General features: G+C 32.0%; 1 protein-coding gene across 1 annotated transcript; it reads left to right on the top strand.

Moving 5' to 3' along the window:
* Nucleotides 1-3,111: 3,111 nt before the first annotated feature.
* Nucleotides 3,112-4,125, top strand: LOC108478320 (uncharacterized). Its single transcript, XM_017780770.2, has 2 exons — nucleotides 3,112-3,718; nucleotides 3,810-4,125. Exons 1-2 carry the CDS (start codon nucleotides 3,322-3,324, stop codon nucleotides 3,887-3,889), a joined length of 477 nt encoding a protein of 158 aa, XP_017636259.1. The 5' UTR covers nucleotides 3,112-3,321; the 3' UTR covers nucleotides 3,890-4,125.
* Nucleotides 4,126-17,631: the final 13,506 nt, after the last annotated feature.

Below are 17,631 nucleotides of genomic sequence, written 5' to 3'. Positions count from 1 at the left end.
TAAATAAGAAATAGGATTTAGGCCTAATAGTTAAGTGTTAGCTTCCTTATGATCTTAAGTTCAAGCCACTCCTTCCCCAAATGCATCCTTTTTTAATTTCGGCCAAGTACTGGGGATAATTACCCTTGCCACTCCTACAGTTTACAAACCTTATCTATTCAGTCTTTCCTTTTCCTATTTTGATTAGGATTACCTCTTTTCACAATTTTAGTAAAATTTATCTTCATCCTATATTTCTTTTCTTTTCTTTTCTTGTTTTTATCTTTTCTTGTCATCTTCTTTTCTATCATATTTGCATCATATTTTCATTCTAATTATTGATAAATATTTTACTTTTTCGAATCTAGCCATTATCCATTCAATCGTTCTTATTAATGGTTTTGTAATTGTCATCAATAGCATTCTTACTTTTGACAAGAATTGGTAAGTACATCTCGTTTTCGATGTTTAGCTCTCGAATTTCCTTAATATTTCTATCTGACACTAATTTTTCATTCGATTCATCAATCATTTACGGTTCATACCAAATCTTTTGTTAACCTTGACAAATCTTGAAATTAACTATTAATTCATGTGTAAATGTCGTTTGAAGGATCGAATTTAAATGAATCGGATCAGAATCGAGCATGAGAAACATTGATCGAATCTTCAATGAAATGTGTGTGTTCTTTACCAAGTGAATCGGGGCAAACCGTGTAAAAGTTTTGGGCCACACAATCTCCCACACAGGCATGTAGGCCACACGACCATATGCTACTGTTACTTTAGGGTACTTCACTTTACACACGGCCAAGAACCTTCCACATGACTTTGTCTCTCTTGTAGGGTAATTTGAATGTTTACCACACGACCACAGTTTGTTACATGGTCATGTAACCCTTCCACGCAGCCATGTGACCTTTGTTTTACAAATTTGCCCAAAAAATTGTGAATTGTTTTGTTTAGTCCCTGTATAGTCCTCGTACTATTTTTAGAGTTTTATTTCACTCAAATGAATCCTTGATAATATGCATATTGGAACCTATGATTCGAGTGACTAAATTATTATTGTTATATGCATAATATGTGAACAATACATGCATGTTTCCTTTGTATTACCGATTGCAAGTTTAGCATGCCTTTTGATATGGTTAAGCCAAATACATGATAAGAATGAATTTTACTATCGTATTGATCTATTATAAGCATGTATATTGCTACTGTATTGATCTGTTATAAACATGCCATATTGCATTGCATGGGGTAGGACGGTATGAACGAAGGAAGTGTGAGCAGTTTATCTGCAATGATAAGTGGTTTATCCACACCGATGAGTGGTTTATCCACAATGTACTAGTAACTTGTCTACAAACTTTTTATCTAAAACCTCTGGTGGTTCATCTACTATTTTTACTACAAGTAGTTCGTTCACGCTGATGAGCAGTTTATCTACAACGACGAGTGTTTCATCCACAACGATGAGTGGTTTATCCACAACATGGTGTAAGGATGGAGGAGTTTTGGGGAACTCCTATTGTGGTGTGTAGCGGAGTTGGGTAGGATCTATTTTGATATATTGAAATTGCATTGTCATCCATGGGCATGTTCATACATAAGCTGTGAATGTTGAGATATTATTACATGGATGTATTGATTTAAAGAACTGATACTCTAAATCACTATATGAGTGTGATTGTTCTAAGAATTGTTATTTTGTATGTGACATCTACTGTTTGCACTAATTTTCTTGTGATTGGACTCACATCGAGCTTTATAGCTCACCCACTTAATTTTCCATCTTTTCAGATAACTCGCAAGGTTAGAGCAAGGACTCGGCATTCAGAAAGTCTCAACTCGAATTGTTATTTATAAAAGTATTTTAGATTACTATTTGAAATTTCTATTATTTAGATATTGTATTTTTTATTTTTGAACTGTGACATAGGACTTAGGTTTTTAGATTTATATTGCATTCATGACATTTAATTTGATTATGTGACATTAAAATATGGATTTTAATTAATTATACATGAAATTTGGTTTTATTAAAACTAATATTAGATATCACTTTTCCGAAGTTTGACTATGTAAATGAGGTTTGAACAATACATATATTTATAAAAAACTAGAATTCAACTTTTGCGAAATAGTCATTAAGATCAACCGATTTTGAAAACTAAATTGTAATCTTTTTGAAACATGCTAAGTTTTCTTCAAAAATTAAAGCAAACGTTTTAAACAACTTATTTTAAAATCCGATAGTTTTGCTAGGCCATTTCGGTGGCCAATGTAATTTTTCGAATTTGGGCTTAACGTCTAAGCCGGGTTGGAGAGGTTACATTACTACTCTATACATGATTTAACTATTAAAAATATTTTTATTATCTATTTCACCTACATTGTAGGTGTGACATAATTTAGTTAAGTTATATTTAAAACCCTTCACCGAGTCTTGACTAATATGGAGCACTGATTAAAGTTCTTGTCAAACACTCGTTTGGCAAGGGATCAAATTGTGTTACCCCATCCCCACCCTTAATATTGTATGTATAAAAAAACTCATTCACTAATTTGGTATCACAAGTCAACCAGACACAAATTTAGTTAGAAATAACTAAAAAGTCAATTTTTTAAAAATAAATTATATTATTTAAGAATGTTTTTATTTATTTTTTAATAAAAATCAATAAAAAACACACATATGTGATATTTGAACTTAGAACATTATAGCTTTGAAACTCAATTTTACTAATTCAACAAAAGCTTCATTTTTATTCTTACATAAAATTTTAATAAATATTTTTACATAACAAAATTTTCACCCACATCGTAAGTGTATCCATAATCTTGTTACTTATAACACCCTTTATAAAATTGATATCATGAATTAACTACTAAAAAACCAAAAGTTTAAAACAATAAATTTTATTATAACAGTGTTTATGTTTTTCAATTTTATATATATATAAATCAAATTAGATGAATATAATTACATTAAGACATTTAAATTCAATTGTGTCCAAATTCAATCTTTTGAGTTAATTATATATTTTATATAATTATTTTTTCACCTATAACGTATGGCATAATTTATATATATTATTATGTTGGTATCTTATAAATTACGAGGAAACTCAGTTAACTACCAATCCGGAGGCCATCAGCTTCACCACCTGTCCCACAACTCCACTTGGCCACCCATCTCATCACCTTATTTATATCTCATCAACCATTAACCTCCCTTCTTCACTTCTAAATCTATACCCCAAACCCACCCCAGCCATAGAGCTCCTCGACCGGGCGGGCGAGGTCCCCGTGGACCTCCTCGGGCCAGCTGAATCCATGTCCTATCCTGATCATGCGCCGCCACCTCCTCCTCCCTTTCCAGCAGCACTGAAACCACCGCTTCCGCTTTATAAGCAGCGATCCTGGTCACCCGACATCATCCGTAACGAAGCATGGCTTAGAAGAAAAGGAAAGAGCAAGAACCGGCGAAGCAAGAGTGTAACAGACGAAGACCTTGATGAACTCAGGGCTTGTATTGAGTTAGGATTTGGGTTTGATTCCCTAGAGATAGATCAACGCTTGTCGAATACTTTGCCAGCTCTTGGTCTTTACCAAGCAGTTAACAAGAACTACAACCACACCATCTCAAAGTATGCCTCGTCTCCTTCGGCTGCATCGGATTGTGATAGCATTTCATCAGCTATAGGTAGCCCCCACGCCATCTTTGGCCCTGGTAAGAAATAACTTGAAATTTAACTCAGATATGAGCCTGGTTTCGTTGGAATTTTTTTCTCTTCTGATTTTATTTATTTTTGTTGGTAAAGGTGATAAACCACAGATAGTGAAGACAAAGCTGAGGCAATGGGCGCAGGTGGTTGCTTGTTCCGTGAGGCAAAGTTCATGAGTATGTCATGGATGCTCGTTTCATGTTTAACTACTGAGAACGAGAGTTGTGTCTTCAATGTAACCGAACATAAAAAAAACAACAATCATTATGATGTTTGGTTAGAAATTTAAAAATGAAAGAAACCCAATTTTTACTTTTGTTAAGTTATTTAGTTTCTGTTCTGTTGTAGCCCTGTACTAGCAGCTTTTCTTTTTCTTTTGTTTCTTTAATGGAGAACCTTCATCTTGACGAAATTGAGCTTAACTTTCATTCATGGGCAGACAAATTAATCATTAGCTTTGGTGAAAGTGGAGTAAAAAGGGTTTTATGTTTATAATTTGCTTAAATGCATGACAGAATAAAAGACAATTTGTTGAACATCAAACTGAGTACGGCACCTACCTTGTATTCTCTTTTTAGCTGTACCATTAATATCGCGGTTACGAGTTTCAGTCACATATGCTTTTGTTTGTTCAAACCCAACAAACTAAATTTGTACTATGGAATATTTTCAATCACTAAGATCTTAACACACTTTAGATGTTAACTTGTGAGGGTATACCTGTAATGATGGAAACTCAAACATTGTATTTATCGAGATTTAATTGTGTTCCATCCTCCATTCGGACCTCATTCTTGAGACTCTCCTTTTCTAGTCTACACAAGTACCGATTGTTTACAGTGTAGTTGGAGAGTGAAGTCACTCAAATGTTGTAACAGTAGATGAATATGAAATGGGAGTAGACAACGTCATGTGACCATGTCGGAGGCAATCCACTGTGCTTCAATGTGAACCAATAATGGTTAGCTGAGAAATCCATAATCATAATTTAAATCCATGATGGAGATGCTAACAAACAACCGACATTCTCGAACCAAGTCAAACCACAGTGTTGCCTTGCAGGTCAACTAGCCCAGGACTCATTTATGAAACCAAAGTACAGAGAAAATGACGGCTGAAGGTGAAAAGATGGTTACAGAGAGGTAAAAGTATTACATAGGTTACTATATTAAAAGTTATATTATATCTTTCTCATTTATTCAAAAAATAGATAAATTAGTTTTTATATATTAGATAAAAGAGTAAATTGGTCCTTCTGTTAGAAATTTCATTCATTTCTACTTTTAAAAATTGGTCTTGTACGTCAAAATGAGGCACACGAAGTCATGTGTAACTGTCTGGTTATTCTGTCAGCTAAGCCAGTTTTTAACAATAAAAATAAATTACTTTTTTATAGAAAGGATCACTTTGCTCTTTTGATCTAACGTACATGGACTAATTTGCTCTTTTTTTTGAGTAAAATGGGCAAAATGCAATCTAACTCATAGTATAAGGGCCTCTATATTATTTTTACTAAGAACAGACCAATTTTTAATAAATGAAATTTTTAATAAAAAGACCAGTATGCTCTTGGTAAAAGTATCATGAACGCCCTTTACATCAACATAAGGTATTGATATGGACGCGTGTAGAACAGGATCGTAAGTTTGTCCTAGTCGTAGATTTGGCCTAGGGCTCGAGACAAATGAAGGAAAACTTAAAGTTTGACACAACCTGAAACACAAACAAATCCAAGTTAAATATAAGAATTAAAAAAAAGGTCATATTTAAAACAAATAATTAAGATAGAAAAAGAACAAGGAATCCAAATTAAAGATTAGAAACAACTAAACAAGAACAAAATATAATAACAAAGAAACAAAACAAGATAGATGAAAAAGATGGAAAGTGATGTGTAGAAGTCCTAAGAAGCCTTGGAAACCAGATAAATCCACAACCCCCTTCAAACAACTATAATTTCCAATCCAAGAAAAAAACTTGGCAAGAAACACTACAGCAAAACAGGTTTTTAACGGCGTTTGGCCAAAAAAATGCCGCAAAAGTTATACATTAGTGGTGCTAATAGGAAAACACCGCAAAAGGTTAGAGCTATAGCGGAAACGCCACAAAAGGTCAAGCATTAACTGCGTTTATGATAAAAATGCCGCAAAATGTCAAGCATTAGCGGCGTTTATGATAAAACTCCACAAAAGGTCAAGCATTAGGGGCGTTTATGGTAAAAACACCACAAAAGGCCAAGCAGTAGTGGCCGCAAAAAAAAATAATTTTATTTTAGGGTTTAGGTTTTAAGATTTAATGTTTAAGGTTTAAGGTCTATGGTTTATGGTTTTAGGGTTTATGGTTTATGGTTTAATGTTTAGTATTTTAGATTTATGGTTTAGTGTTTTAAGATTTATGGTTAGGGTCTTAGTGTTTGGGGTTTTAGGAGTCAGGATATTAGGGTTTAAGGGTTAGGGATTTTGATAAAAGTGACAAAAAATCAAGTTATTTTAGGGTTTAGGTAAGCAATATGTAACGGCCTAATTTTCAGTGGTGTCGGAAATGGTGATTTGAGATCACTAAATTCGACAAATAAGATTGAACAAGATAGTAATTTAATATTTATGAGTCAAGTAAGAATTTAGAAGAATTTGTGAAATGGTGAAATTAGTGAATTAAAAGAATTTATTAGGTCAAACGGGTCAAAAATGAGGTATCGAGACCTCAAAGTTGAAAATCGAGCTATAAATATTTTTATAAATATTTATGGAGTGTCATTGAGTTAGTATTAAAGTTTCAGTTAGAAAATTTTAACGTTTGGATGGCTAATTAATTAAAAGGATTAAATTGAAAATAGCACAAAATTTGTTAAATTGTGAGTAAATAGCTTAAGTATTTAAAAGATGGATTTAAAGAGCAATTAGACCCAAAGGTTAATGGCTGGACGGTTTGGGTATGAAATAAGCAAGAAAACAATGTGAACAAGGGCAAAATTGGAAATAGATAAAAGTTAATAGTTAAATAATGATGTAATTGAAAAATCTAGACATTTCTTCATATTTTCTCAGCCAAAAAGCCATAGAAGGTCTGGAGAAAGCTGGTTTTCATATTTTTACATCATGTGAGTCTAATTCTTGCTTTTTCTTGATAATTTTATGTTTTTATGACTTTTACAATTAGGTCCACTTGTAGAATTCATTAGTTTTTGATTTTATGGGTGAAATTGGAAGTTACCCTGGATGGATAAGGAATTTTATGATGAATTATTATGAAATTTAAGTTCTAATTTCATATTAAGGTGGTTTTATTAAGTGATTTTGATAGGAAATGATATTTAGGACCTAATTGTGAAAAAGTTGTGAATTGAAGGTTGCTGTTGAAATTCAGAATATAAAAGGTTTTGAAATAGTTTATAATGATAAAATAAAGTGTTAATTGAGAAAAATTAGTTCAATTGATGGGTGAATTGAGTAGGGACTAAATTGTGAAAACTGTAAATTTTGGGGTAAAAGTGCAATTTCGAAATTTGAACAGCATAAATTGTGAAGTGAAATAGAAATCAAATAAATGCTAATGAGTAGAAATATTTTATATTATAGATCAAGAATCCAAAGAAGAACGAGGAAAAGAAAAAGTTGCGAATAGTCCCTAAATTTCAATATCTTCTACAAATTAGCGGGTAAGTTCATATGGTTGAATTTAGATGTTTATTTGTGAATGATTGAAGTTTATAATGTGTTATTATATACTGAATTTGTTGTGGGATTGTGTAGATTTTGTTAATGAAAGAATAAATGTGGAAATGCAAATTAGGAAAAACGCAGGATTGAGTACGTTAGTATCGTGACGTGTGATGAATTGATTGGATAAGACCATGGTTGTTCCATGGCAAAGTGTGAAATGTAGGTATGGTATCATCCATACTGAGTTGTGAAATGTAGGTATGGTATTATCCATACTTGAAATGTGAAATGTAGGTATGGTATTATCAAATCCATACTTGAGTTAAAAATGTAGGTATGGCATTTCCCATACCGAGTTGAAAAATGTAGGTATGGTATTTCAATGAGGAAAACCATACTGAGTTGTGAATCGTGGCATTGAGCAACGACGTACTCAATTTCGTAAGTCGTTTCCTAATTTGATTATAAGAAATAAAAGAGAAGTGATCCAAATGGAAGAGATTGAGTAGTTATTCTTGTTGAGCTCAACTATGTGAATTATTATAACAATGGTTGTGAATCGCAGGAAACTTTAGTAAGTGTTTTGGTATTGTTTGGAAATATTATGTTTGGTAAGCATTACTTTTAACCTATGAACTTACTAAGCTTCAATAAGCTTACTTGTGTGTGTTTAATATTTTTATGTAGATTGACTTGAAGTGAAGTGGGTAGATCGGATCAACACAACAAAGCACACTATCCAGATCAATTCCGTAGCTTTTGTTTTAAGTTTGAAGATTTATATGGCATGTATAGAGTTTAAATGAAATGAAGTAAAGATGTTATAAACTAGTTAACAACATTTTGTACTAAAATAGTTTTTGGTTAGTAGCAGTAGTCTGAGTTTGAAAATTCACCATAAATCATAAAAATATAATTATAGGTTGAATAAAATATGAAATTAAATCTTATTGAATCTAGTTTCACATAGAAGAAACGGTGTAAGCAAAAGGCTTTCATATCAGGAGATATTTGAATTTTTGTGAGACAAGGTCAGAGTGATTTTGAACTCCCCTGTTCTGATTTGTAAAAATCATTAAAAAATTAATTAGGAGTCATACTATATATGTATGGATTCCTTATTGAGTCTATTTTTAATAGAAATAAACGTCTTGGTTATTTGAATTCTGTACATGGAGAAATTTGGTTTGTAGTGAACAGGGGTCAGAGCAGCCGAACCCTGAAACAGGGGAGACTTCAACTAATAAACTGTACTAATTGGCCCAACCAAAAATTCTAGAAAAAAATTAGTAAGTAGATATATGAGCCTAGATTTGGGGAAAATTTACGGATTTAGATTTCGAGTTTTGTAACTCGAGATATGATTTTTTTTGCATCTGTAACGCAGTTGGACAGCTTGTCTGGAAAGTGTGATATAAATTGTTTGAATTTGTTTAAGTGCTCAAATAAGTTTAGTAATGCCTCGTGCTCGACTCCGGCGACGGTCTCGGGTAAAGGGGGCGTTACACAATAAGATTATTTTTTTTAATTACTTCTGTGCCTTGTAATATATATATATATATATATATAGGGTTTATAGTTTAAGGTTTAGCATTTAATGTTGAAGTGTATAGTTTAGGGTTTAAGGTTTAGGGTATATTATTTTGGGTTTAAGGTCTAGCGTTTAAGCTTCAAGGTTTAGGGACAAAATTTGAGAAGTTTAATTGTATCAAAATCAATTTGGATAATTTCTATCAGCCGCACAAAAAATTAAACTCGTGGATACAAACTCTTCGTAAGGAAGTTTGGTTTCATTTTTTAAAATTATTTTCGTACACAATTATAAAATTTTACAAATTAAATATATTGTTTGAAACAAAAAAAAATTAATTTAAAGGAATTTAATAAAAAATTAAACTATAAAAATTTATTACTACCACAAAAAAAAATTACTTTAAAATACAGCGTCATTTCTGTAGAGGCATTAGCGGCACTAGGCGAAAAACACCACAATAGATCGAGTATTAGCGGCGCTTGGTTAAAAAAAGCCCCCAAAACAATTTACTTTAAAAAAAACTGCACCGTTTTAAGTTGCATCTTTAGTGGCTTTAACGGCGCCTTTTAAAAAAAGCCGCAAAAGATCGACCTTCAGTGGCACTTTTGAGAAAACGCCACAAAAAAACATTTTACTTTAATTAAAACGACAGTAGTTTAGGTAGGGAATTAGCGGCGCTACATGAAAAACACCATAATAGATCGAGAATTAGCGGTTCTAGGTAGAAAAACACCGCAAAAAATAATTTACTTTAAGTAAAACGACGCCGTTCAAATTTACATCTTTAGTGGCTTTAGCGGTGCTTTATAAAAAACGCCGCAATAGATAGACCTTTAGTGGCGCTTTTTAAAAAACGCCACAAAAACATGTTAGTTTAATTAAAACATCACCGTTTTAGGTAGCGTATTAGTGGCGCTATGGAAAAAGTGCTGCAAAAAAAATTTACTTTAACCAATACGTCGTCGTTTTAAGTGGAGCGGAAGGATTAGCGGCGCTACTTATAATCGCCACAATTGATCGCCTTTAGCGGTGCTTTTTAGAAACACCACAAATGGTCAAATTTTTTATACCAAAACGGCATCGTTTTCCTTTCTTCCATTTTATACCAACTATCATACCCGATACTTAGTTCTTTCCCCCCAACACATTTTCCCCAATTCTCTAAATTTCCCCTAATCCCTAAATTTTCCCCATATCAAAATCCCTAGCCATCTGCCGCTGAAGATGCTGACCCGACCACGTGCTCATCACCTTCCACTGTCCTCTCTACTGTGTCGCCGTTGCCGTCGCTCTCCGCTACCGCAACCAGTCGGTAAATTTCGCTCTCCGTAGCTTATTTTAAGCCTGTAAAAAAATGAATTTCAATCACATTATTTTTAAAATATTTTAAAATATTTTTGAAGCTTCTGTCTCTGGTCTGTGTTGATTCAACTCTGCTTTCCATTAGACTCCTCCTGAACTGAAATTCATTGTGTTGCTCTATATTATTTCTCCCCTAAATCTTTTCTCTTTTTTTTTTCACTTTTCAAGCCAATTGTATTTTCAATCATTATCTATATTTGGATGAAAAAGAAGAAAGTTTAAACACATTCATAAACAAATCTATTTATTAACTTCATTTTTTATCAGTTAATTGTAATTAAATTCTGAATTTTTTTTAATTAAGTTGATATCGGTTTATTAACATGATTCTAATTATTTTTGTATTGTGGAGGGGCTTTTTATATGGTAAAATTTTTAGATTTTATAAATAGGGTTAAAAAAACGAATATGGGGTAAATTGTGAAACTTTGAAAACCAAGGGGTCATAAAGCAAACTATATGGGGGATTTTGGGCACAATAAATTTATGGGTTTTTATCTTTTTGATAAATGATTGTTTTTAATGCATTAAAATTCATAGAAAGAGTAATTAATTGCTACATTCAACAGATATAAAAATATAAGTGTGATTGTAAAATTTAATTTTGTGAATGTGAAAGAGTAATTTTCAATGAAAACAAAGTTGTAATTTGAAGATTATGTAATGAATTGAATGGAATATATGTGGTATTGATTAAATATGGGTTTTGGTGTTAAATAATGCGGCTGCCATCAACATCATGGTCGAAATCATAGCTTATTCTTCCCTGCGGCTGCCATTATTATTATTTTTTTTAATCTACTTAGGGGTTAGCCAGTTATCTCAAACTCATCTCAAAGGCAAAGTTGGCAATCAAATGCATCAGCGTTCAAACAAGCAAGTGGATTTAAACTAGTATACATGTTAATTTATAATTGTTTTCAACTTACGTGCATTTAAATTTTAAATTTTTTAAATAAAATTATTTTTAAAAATACATATTAAGTTATGAATGACTAATAATATATTAATAAATTTAATATTTTGCAATCAAATAATAATACATGGATTAATATTTGACAAAGTAGTAATGGAAATTTTAACATGCTGTATTAAGAAATCACCATATGTAATAAATAAATAAATAAATAAATAAATAATATTCCTTCAAATGAATAAACAGATCAATTTAGTCCCCATATTATTAAAAAGAATTAAATAAATCTAAATTGTAATATTTACAGTAACTTTTTTCCTGGAAAATGTTAGGTATATGCTTGAAGCTAGAGAAGAGAGCAAGGGTGAAGCAAGATTTAACGTTTGGGTTGAAGCTTGGTGTTGAACCTACTGTTTTGGGAAGCTTATTAAGGTTAGTGCTCTCTTGAATTTTAGCATGCTTGTGCGAAAAAAAATTTAAATATTTACCGGGCATGATTGTAAATGTAAAAAATATGGAAAAGAATCAAAAGAATGGCTTGCTGATATTACATCTCCATTGCTGCCAAATATGAACATAAATCCAATTTAACCTTATTCCATTAAGTCTATTTTATTTAAAAATAACAATCATACTAGTTTATACTAAAGTTTGAGTTTTGGTTTAGATTAATTTTTTTTAAAACAATGAAAATGTTTAACTGAGTTGAGGTGTGTTATTAGTGAAATGGTGAAATATTCTTTTGACAATACAAATGTATGCCCATACAGATATTACTCAATTTACATTATTCTCATTTTCATTTCTTTAAAATTACATAACTTACATACCTTACATAAATATATATCATATCATAACTTACATACCTCACATAACATACATAACTTACATAACTTATATAAATATATATCATATCATAACTTACATAACTTACATAATTTACATAACTTACATAATTTATATAATTTACATAACTTACATAATTGTCATAACTTACATTTTTACATAATTTACATAACTTACATAATTTTCATAACTTACATTTTTACATAACTGACATAAATAAATATCGTATTGTCAACTTTAGACTTCAAGAACAACGAAATGGATAAGAGTTGGATGAATTTGTCAAGGGTAAGCAACGACTATCGAAATGGAGTACAAACTTTTCTAAATTTTGCATTTCAAAATGCAAGCCAAGAGAATATGATTCTTTGCTCGTGTAAGAAGTGTGGCAACATCAATTGGCATTTTCGTGAAGTTGTCTATGAACATCTAATTGTTGATGGTTTTATTCGGGGGTATAAAAAATGGATTTCTATGGAGAGTGTACATCTAGTAGAACCTCTTCAATGATTAATCTGGCTTATCCTCATAGTACTTACCATTAGCCTGTTAGAGAAGATGACATGGAAGGTATGTTGCGGGATGCATTTAATATGCACAGCCATGGTTTGCAATCGCTTCCACTTGACTTTATTGCATCCGATGATTGTAATGTTAGTGGAAATGCTTTTACCGAAACGGGAAGAAACGTACCTGATGAAGAGCCAAACAGAGAAGCAGCGAAGTTCTACAAGTTACTTAATAAAATGAATGAAGAACTTTACGAGGGATCAAAATATTCAAAATGTCCTTCTGTATTCGTCTATTTCATTTAAAATGTTTGGAAGGGTGGATCGGAAACTCTTTTACGATGCTGTTAGAGTTTTTGAGAGAGATGTTTCCATTTGCAAAAATCTCTCATTCATGCAAAGATATGAAGAAACTGATAAAAGATTTAGGCCTTGGGTACGACAAAATTCATAGTTGCCCAAATGACTGTATGTTGTATTGGGGTGATCAAAAAAACCAACAGTCTTGTCATATTTGCGGTAAATCTCATTGGATGAATATGAATACAGAAAATATGAATGAGGATGAAGGTGAGGCACAATTAAGAAAGAAGCCAGTAAAGATTTTACGATATTTTCCATTAATACCAAGGCTTCAAAGGCTTTTTATGTCATCAAAGACAGTCGATTCTATGAGGTGGCATCATGTTCAACAAACCGATGATGGATTAAAGGCATTCTGCGGATTCTTTAGCTTGGAAATCATTTGACAATAAATTTCCAAGCTTTGCAACTGATCCTCGGAATGTAAGGCTTAGGCTAGCATCGGATGGATTTAATCCTTATAAAATCATGAGTACTTCTTACAATACTTGGCCTGTAGTGCTTGTTCCTTACAATTTGTCTCCGTGGATTTGTATGAAGCAATCTTCTTTTATTTTATCTATGATTATCCCCGAAGAGAAAGGTCCCAGAAATGATATTGACATTTATATGCAACCACTTATTGAAGAGTTGAAATAGTTATGGGTGGGTGTTGAAACATATGATGTCTTGAGAAAGGAGAACTTTTATTTACGTGCAGCTTTGTTGTGGACTATTAATGATTTCCCAGCTTATACCAATCTATCTGGTTGGAGTACTAAAGGACGTTATGCTTGTCCTTGTTGTGCGGTGCAAACATGTTCAAAATGGTTATATAATGGGAAGAAGTTCTCTTATATGGGGCATCGTCAGTGGTTAGATGGAAATCATAGATTTAGATTTTAGAGGACTCTATTTGACAATACTGAAGAGTTAAGAGAAGCTCCTGAGTAGACCATTGGATCTGAAATCTTGTTCATGTTGAAGTATATGAATTTCAGTTATGGGAAGATGAATCAACCACCCAACACGCAAACAAAGAAAAGATCGATAGATGAATCTGATAATGAATCTGATGAAGAGGATGATCCTACTAAGGTGGACTTGTGGAAAAAAAGAAGTATTTTTTTTGAGTTGTCTTATTGGGAGCATCACATTTTACGACACAATCTTGATATCATGTATATTGAGAAAAATGTTTGCGAGAACATTATTGGACAATTTTGAATGTCGATGGAAAATCGAAAGACAATCTTCAGAGTCGACTTGATTTAGTTGACATGGGAATTCAGTGTGATATTTATCCCCAAGTACTTCCGAATGGGAAATATCAGTTGTCGCCTTCTATTTTTGCAATGTTGAAGAAAGAGAAAGAAATGTTCTGCATGGTGTTAAAAGATATAAAGATCCCAGATGCGTATGCATAAAATATATCTCGATGTATGAGTCTTAAAGATCGAAGAATATATTCCTTAAAATCACATGATTATCACATCTTGATGCAAGATTTACTACCAGTTGCTTTACGGTGTTGTATGTCAAAAAAGGTGACGTCTTGTACAATTGAACTATCCAATATAATGAAAGTTATTTGTGGGAAAGTTTTGAATGTTGAAGAACTTGAGAAAGTACAAGATCGAGCTGCTTTGACTTTATGCAATTTGGAGAAGATCTTTCCACCTTCTTTCTTCACTATTATGGTGCACTTGCTAATCCATCTCCCTCATAAAGCAATACTTGGTGGAACGGTTCTCTATCGATGGATGTACCCTATAGAAAGGTGTTAATTTATTTGTAAAGTATTCATTCATTCACCTCTATACCTTTAGTTACAACTTTTGATAATATTGTATATCGCGTTTAGGTTCCTATACAAATTGAAATCTTATTATCGTAATAAGCGTTATCTAGAAGGATCAATTCTGAAGGTTACTTGGCAGAGGAGTGTATGACTTTCTATTCTAGATATTTAGAAGATGTAGAAACAAGACTGAATAGACCAAGTAGAAATGTTGGGCTCACTAATTATAACTTGGCCGAAACTTATTTATTTCAAAGTTATGGAGAACAAATCGATAAAGTTGAAGTTGCAGAATTAGATGATAGATCTTGGGTACAAGAATATCAATATGTTCTTTTTCACCATGATTCAATTGAACCATTATGCAAGTAAGTTCTAGAATTTGATAAATATTCATCTTTTTAATTTGTTTATCTTCTAACCAATTAGACTTCTTTTTAACATAGTGAATATAAACAAATGTTGAGATTTCGTTCACGCTCTCGAAGATTACAACATCGAGAGATTAATAAGTTATTCACAGAATTTTTTCATGAATGGTTAAGCCAAACAGTATGCAATTAAAGCTTTCATTGACAAATAATAATGTTTTCTCATAACATTTATAATTACTCAATTTACTTTCAATTCAATAGGTTTGGAGTGGGAAGTACGTCAATGACGAAGTTAAATGGCTTTCCCAAGTCCGAATAGAGTAGTAAAAAGATATAGTTCTTCCTGATCAATGGATTCAGATTTCATACAAAATATCGCGAGAGATTGAGGAGAACTCAAAATTATGGAATAGTTGTTAATTCTTCAATTACAAGTTATGCTAGTGCTAGGGACAGTAATCCTGTTGAGGGAAATGTGGATTATTACGGACTTCTTACTGACATTATTGAGTTGGATTACTATGGCAAATGGAAAGTTGTCTTATTTCGATGTGATTAAGTTGATATTAATACTGCTCGCGGAATTAAAAAAGATCAATTTGGTTTTACAATAGTGAACTTCTCTCGATTGATTCACACTGGACAATAATTGATGGATGAGCCGTATGTATTTTCTTCTCAAGTAAAATAAGTTTTTTACTCGAAAGATCCAATTGATGAGGGTTGGAACGTTGTACTCCGTAACACCCCCAGAGACTTTTTGACATGGGCAATAGAAGTAGAGATAACATCGACGAATGATCAGAAACTTTTCCTTTTTCCAGAACAAAACTTAAATGAAAATATCCCTAGTACTAGTACACAATTTCAATGGGTTTGCCAGGATGTTGTTGAAGATATTTGCGAATTATTATGTAGTAAGATTTTACGATTTCTTAATTATATGTAATATCATAATTTAAATCTTGGTCTTGTTAAATATTTCAACTATTTTATATGTACAATTATTGTTGTAATTAGTTACTAAAACTTCAACTATTTTATGTGTATTGTAGATAAAATGCCTAGAAGACAATTGCGAGATCTAAGTATTGTTTAAAATACTCCAAATTCGAAAGAACCAAATAATGAACAACAGACTGCTATTGGATCTTTGAATGTTCCGAATACACCTGACGAACCTGTAGAAATTCAAAGTAATGTTAAATTTAATTTACATGTGTGTTGACTTTTATTATTGATTTCTTTTTCAAATTCTTATATTATAATATACCATTTTTCACTAAAAGTTGTAGGGCGGACAGAGGTCGAGGACGTACGTTAAAGATTTATACGAGTTAAATCCTATCAAGCGTGTCGAAGTATCTAGAAACAATCTTGGTCAGCCTGTTAGATCAGAAGCTCGACTTTTAGCAGGATATTTGGGCATTATAGCACGAAATGCCAACATGTTGCATATCAACTACAAGTCATGGCATCAAATGTCTGATAGTAACAAAAATCAAACTCTCGAGAATATTAAGGTGACAAAACGTGAATGTAATTTATAATACTTTAGTTTAAGTTTCATTTATATTTACTTTTTAAACTTGTGTTTTTTGTAAGAGATATTTGCTTTAGAGATCTCGGATAATTATGTCAAGAAGGTATTGGGAAAAAATGGAGAGACCATAAAAGTACTTTAAAGAAAGAATATTTTAAGAGAAATATAAGCCTTGAAAAGAAATTACGAAATGTCCCGCAGGGAATGCTGAGGTACCAATGGGAAGATGCGGTTAGATTTTGGAATTTAAAGAAATGAGAGGTATTACGTACTTCCAAACTCTTATACTTATTTCAGTTTATAGTATTGACTATATACGTAATAGTAATTTTATAATTTAGGATCGTGAGCAAGTTAGAACAAGCAGCAGGCAAAAACAGAAATTCACTCACACAGCTGGGTCGAAAAGTTTTGCTTATATAGATGAGGCTGAGGTATTTTGAATTTATTAATTGTTTCAAATATTTATTACTTTCTATTAAATAATATTTTTACTACTATATTGTAGGAACTGCCGTCTAGTCAAAAAGTTGGACGCTGTCAGCTTTTTGACATTACACATAGGAAGAAAGATGAATCTCCTATGACTTCTGAAGCTATAGAAATTATGGTATGTTTACTTTATAAAATTTGAATTATTTTAAATATTTATAGTGTTTAATTCTCGTTTGTAATGAAAATAATGTTAAGTTATGTTGCATTTGTTTTTATTATATATTTCATTTCTAACTTTTTGATTAATTTATTAGGAGAAACTAAAGGATAAAAAGACGGAGTATGAAACGATTGTTTCGAGTGATAGTTCTATTAATGTTGACGACATTGATAACCGGATTATTACTGAAGTTTTGGGTCCTGAAAAGTATGGTTAGGTTCGATTTCAAGGATCTTTTGTTAACCCAAAGCAATATTTTGGATCCAGCTCGCAGCAATACATGCCATCTGGGAGTCAAGCTCAAGTTAAAGTTCAGAGGTTAAGAGACCAAATGGCTTAGATGCAAGCAAGCACAGTTGAGCAAATTGCTCAAC

The sequence above is a fragment of the Gossypium arboreum genome, chromosome 12 (genome assembly GCF_025698485.1).
Source record: "Gossypium arboreum isolate Shixiya-1 chromosome 12, ASM2569848v2, whole genome shotgun sequence".
In the NCBI taxonomy this organism is placed as follows: domain Eukaryota; kingdom Viridiplantae; phylum Streptophyta; class Magnoliopsida; order Malvales; family Malvaceae; genus Gossypium; species Gossypium arboreum.
This window is presented reverse-complemented; position numbering and strand designations above follow the sequence as displayed.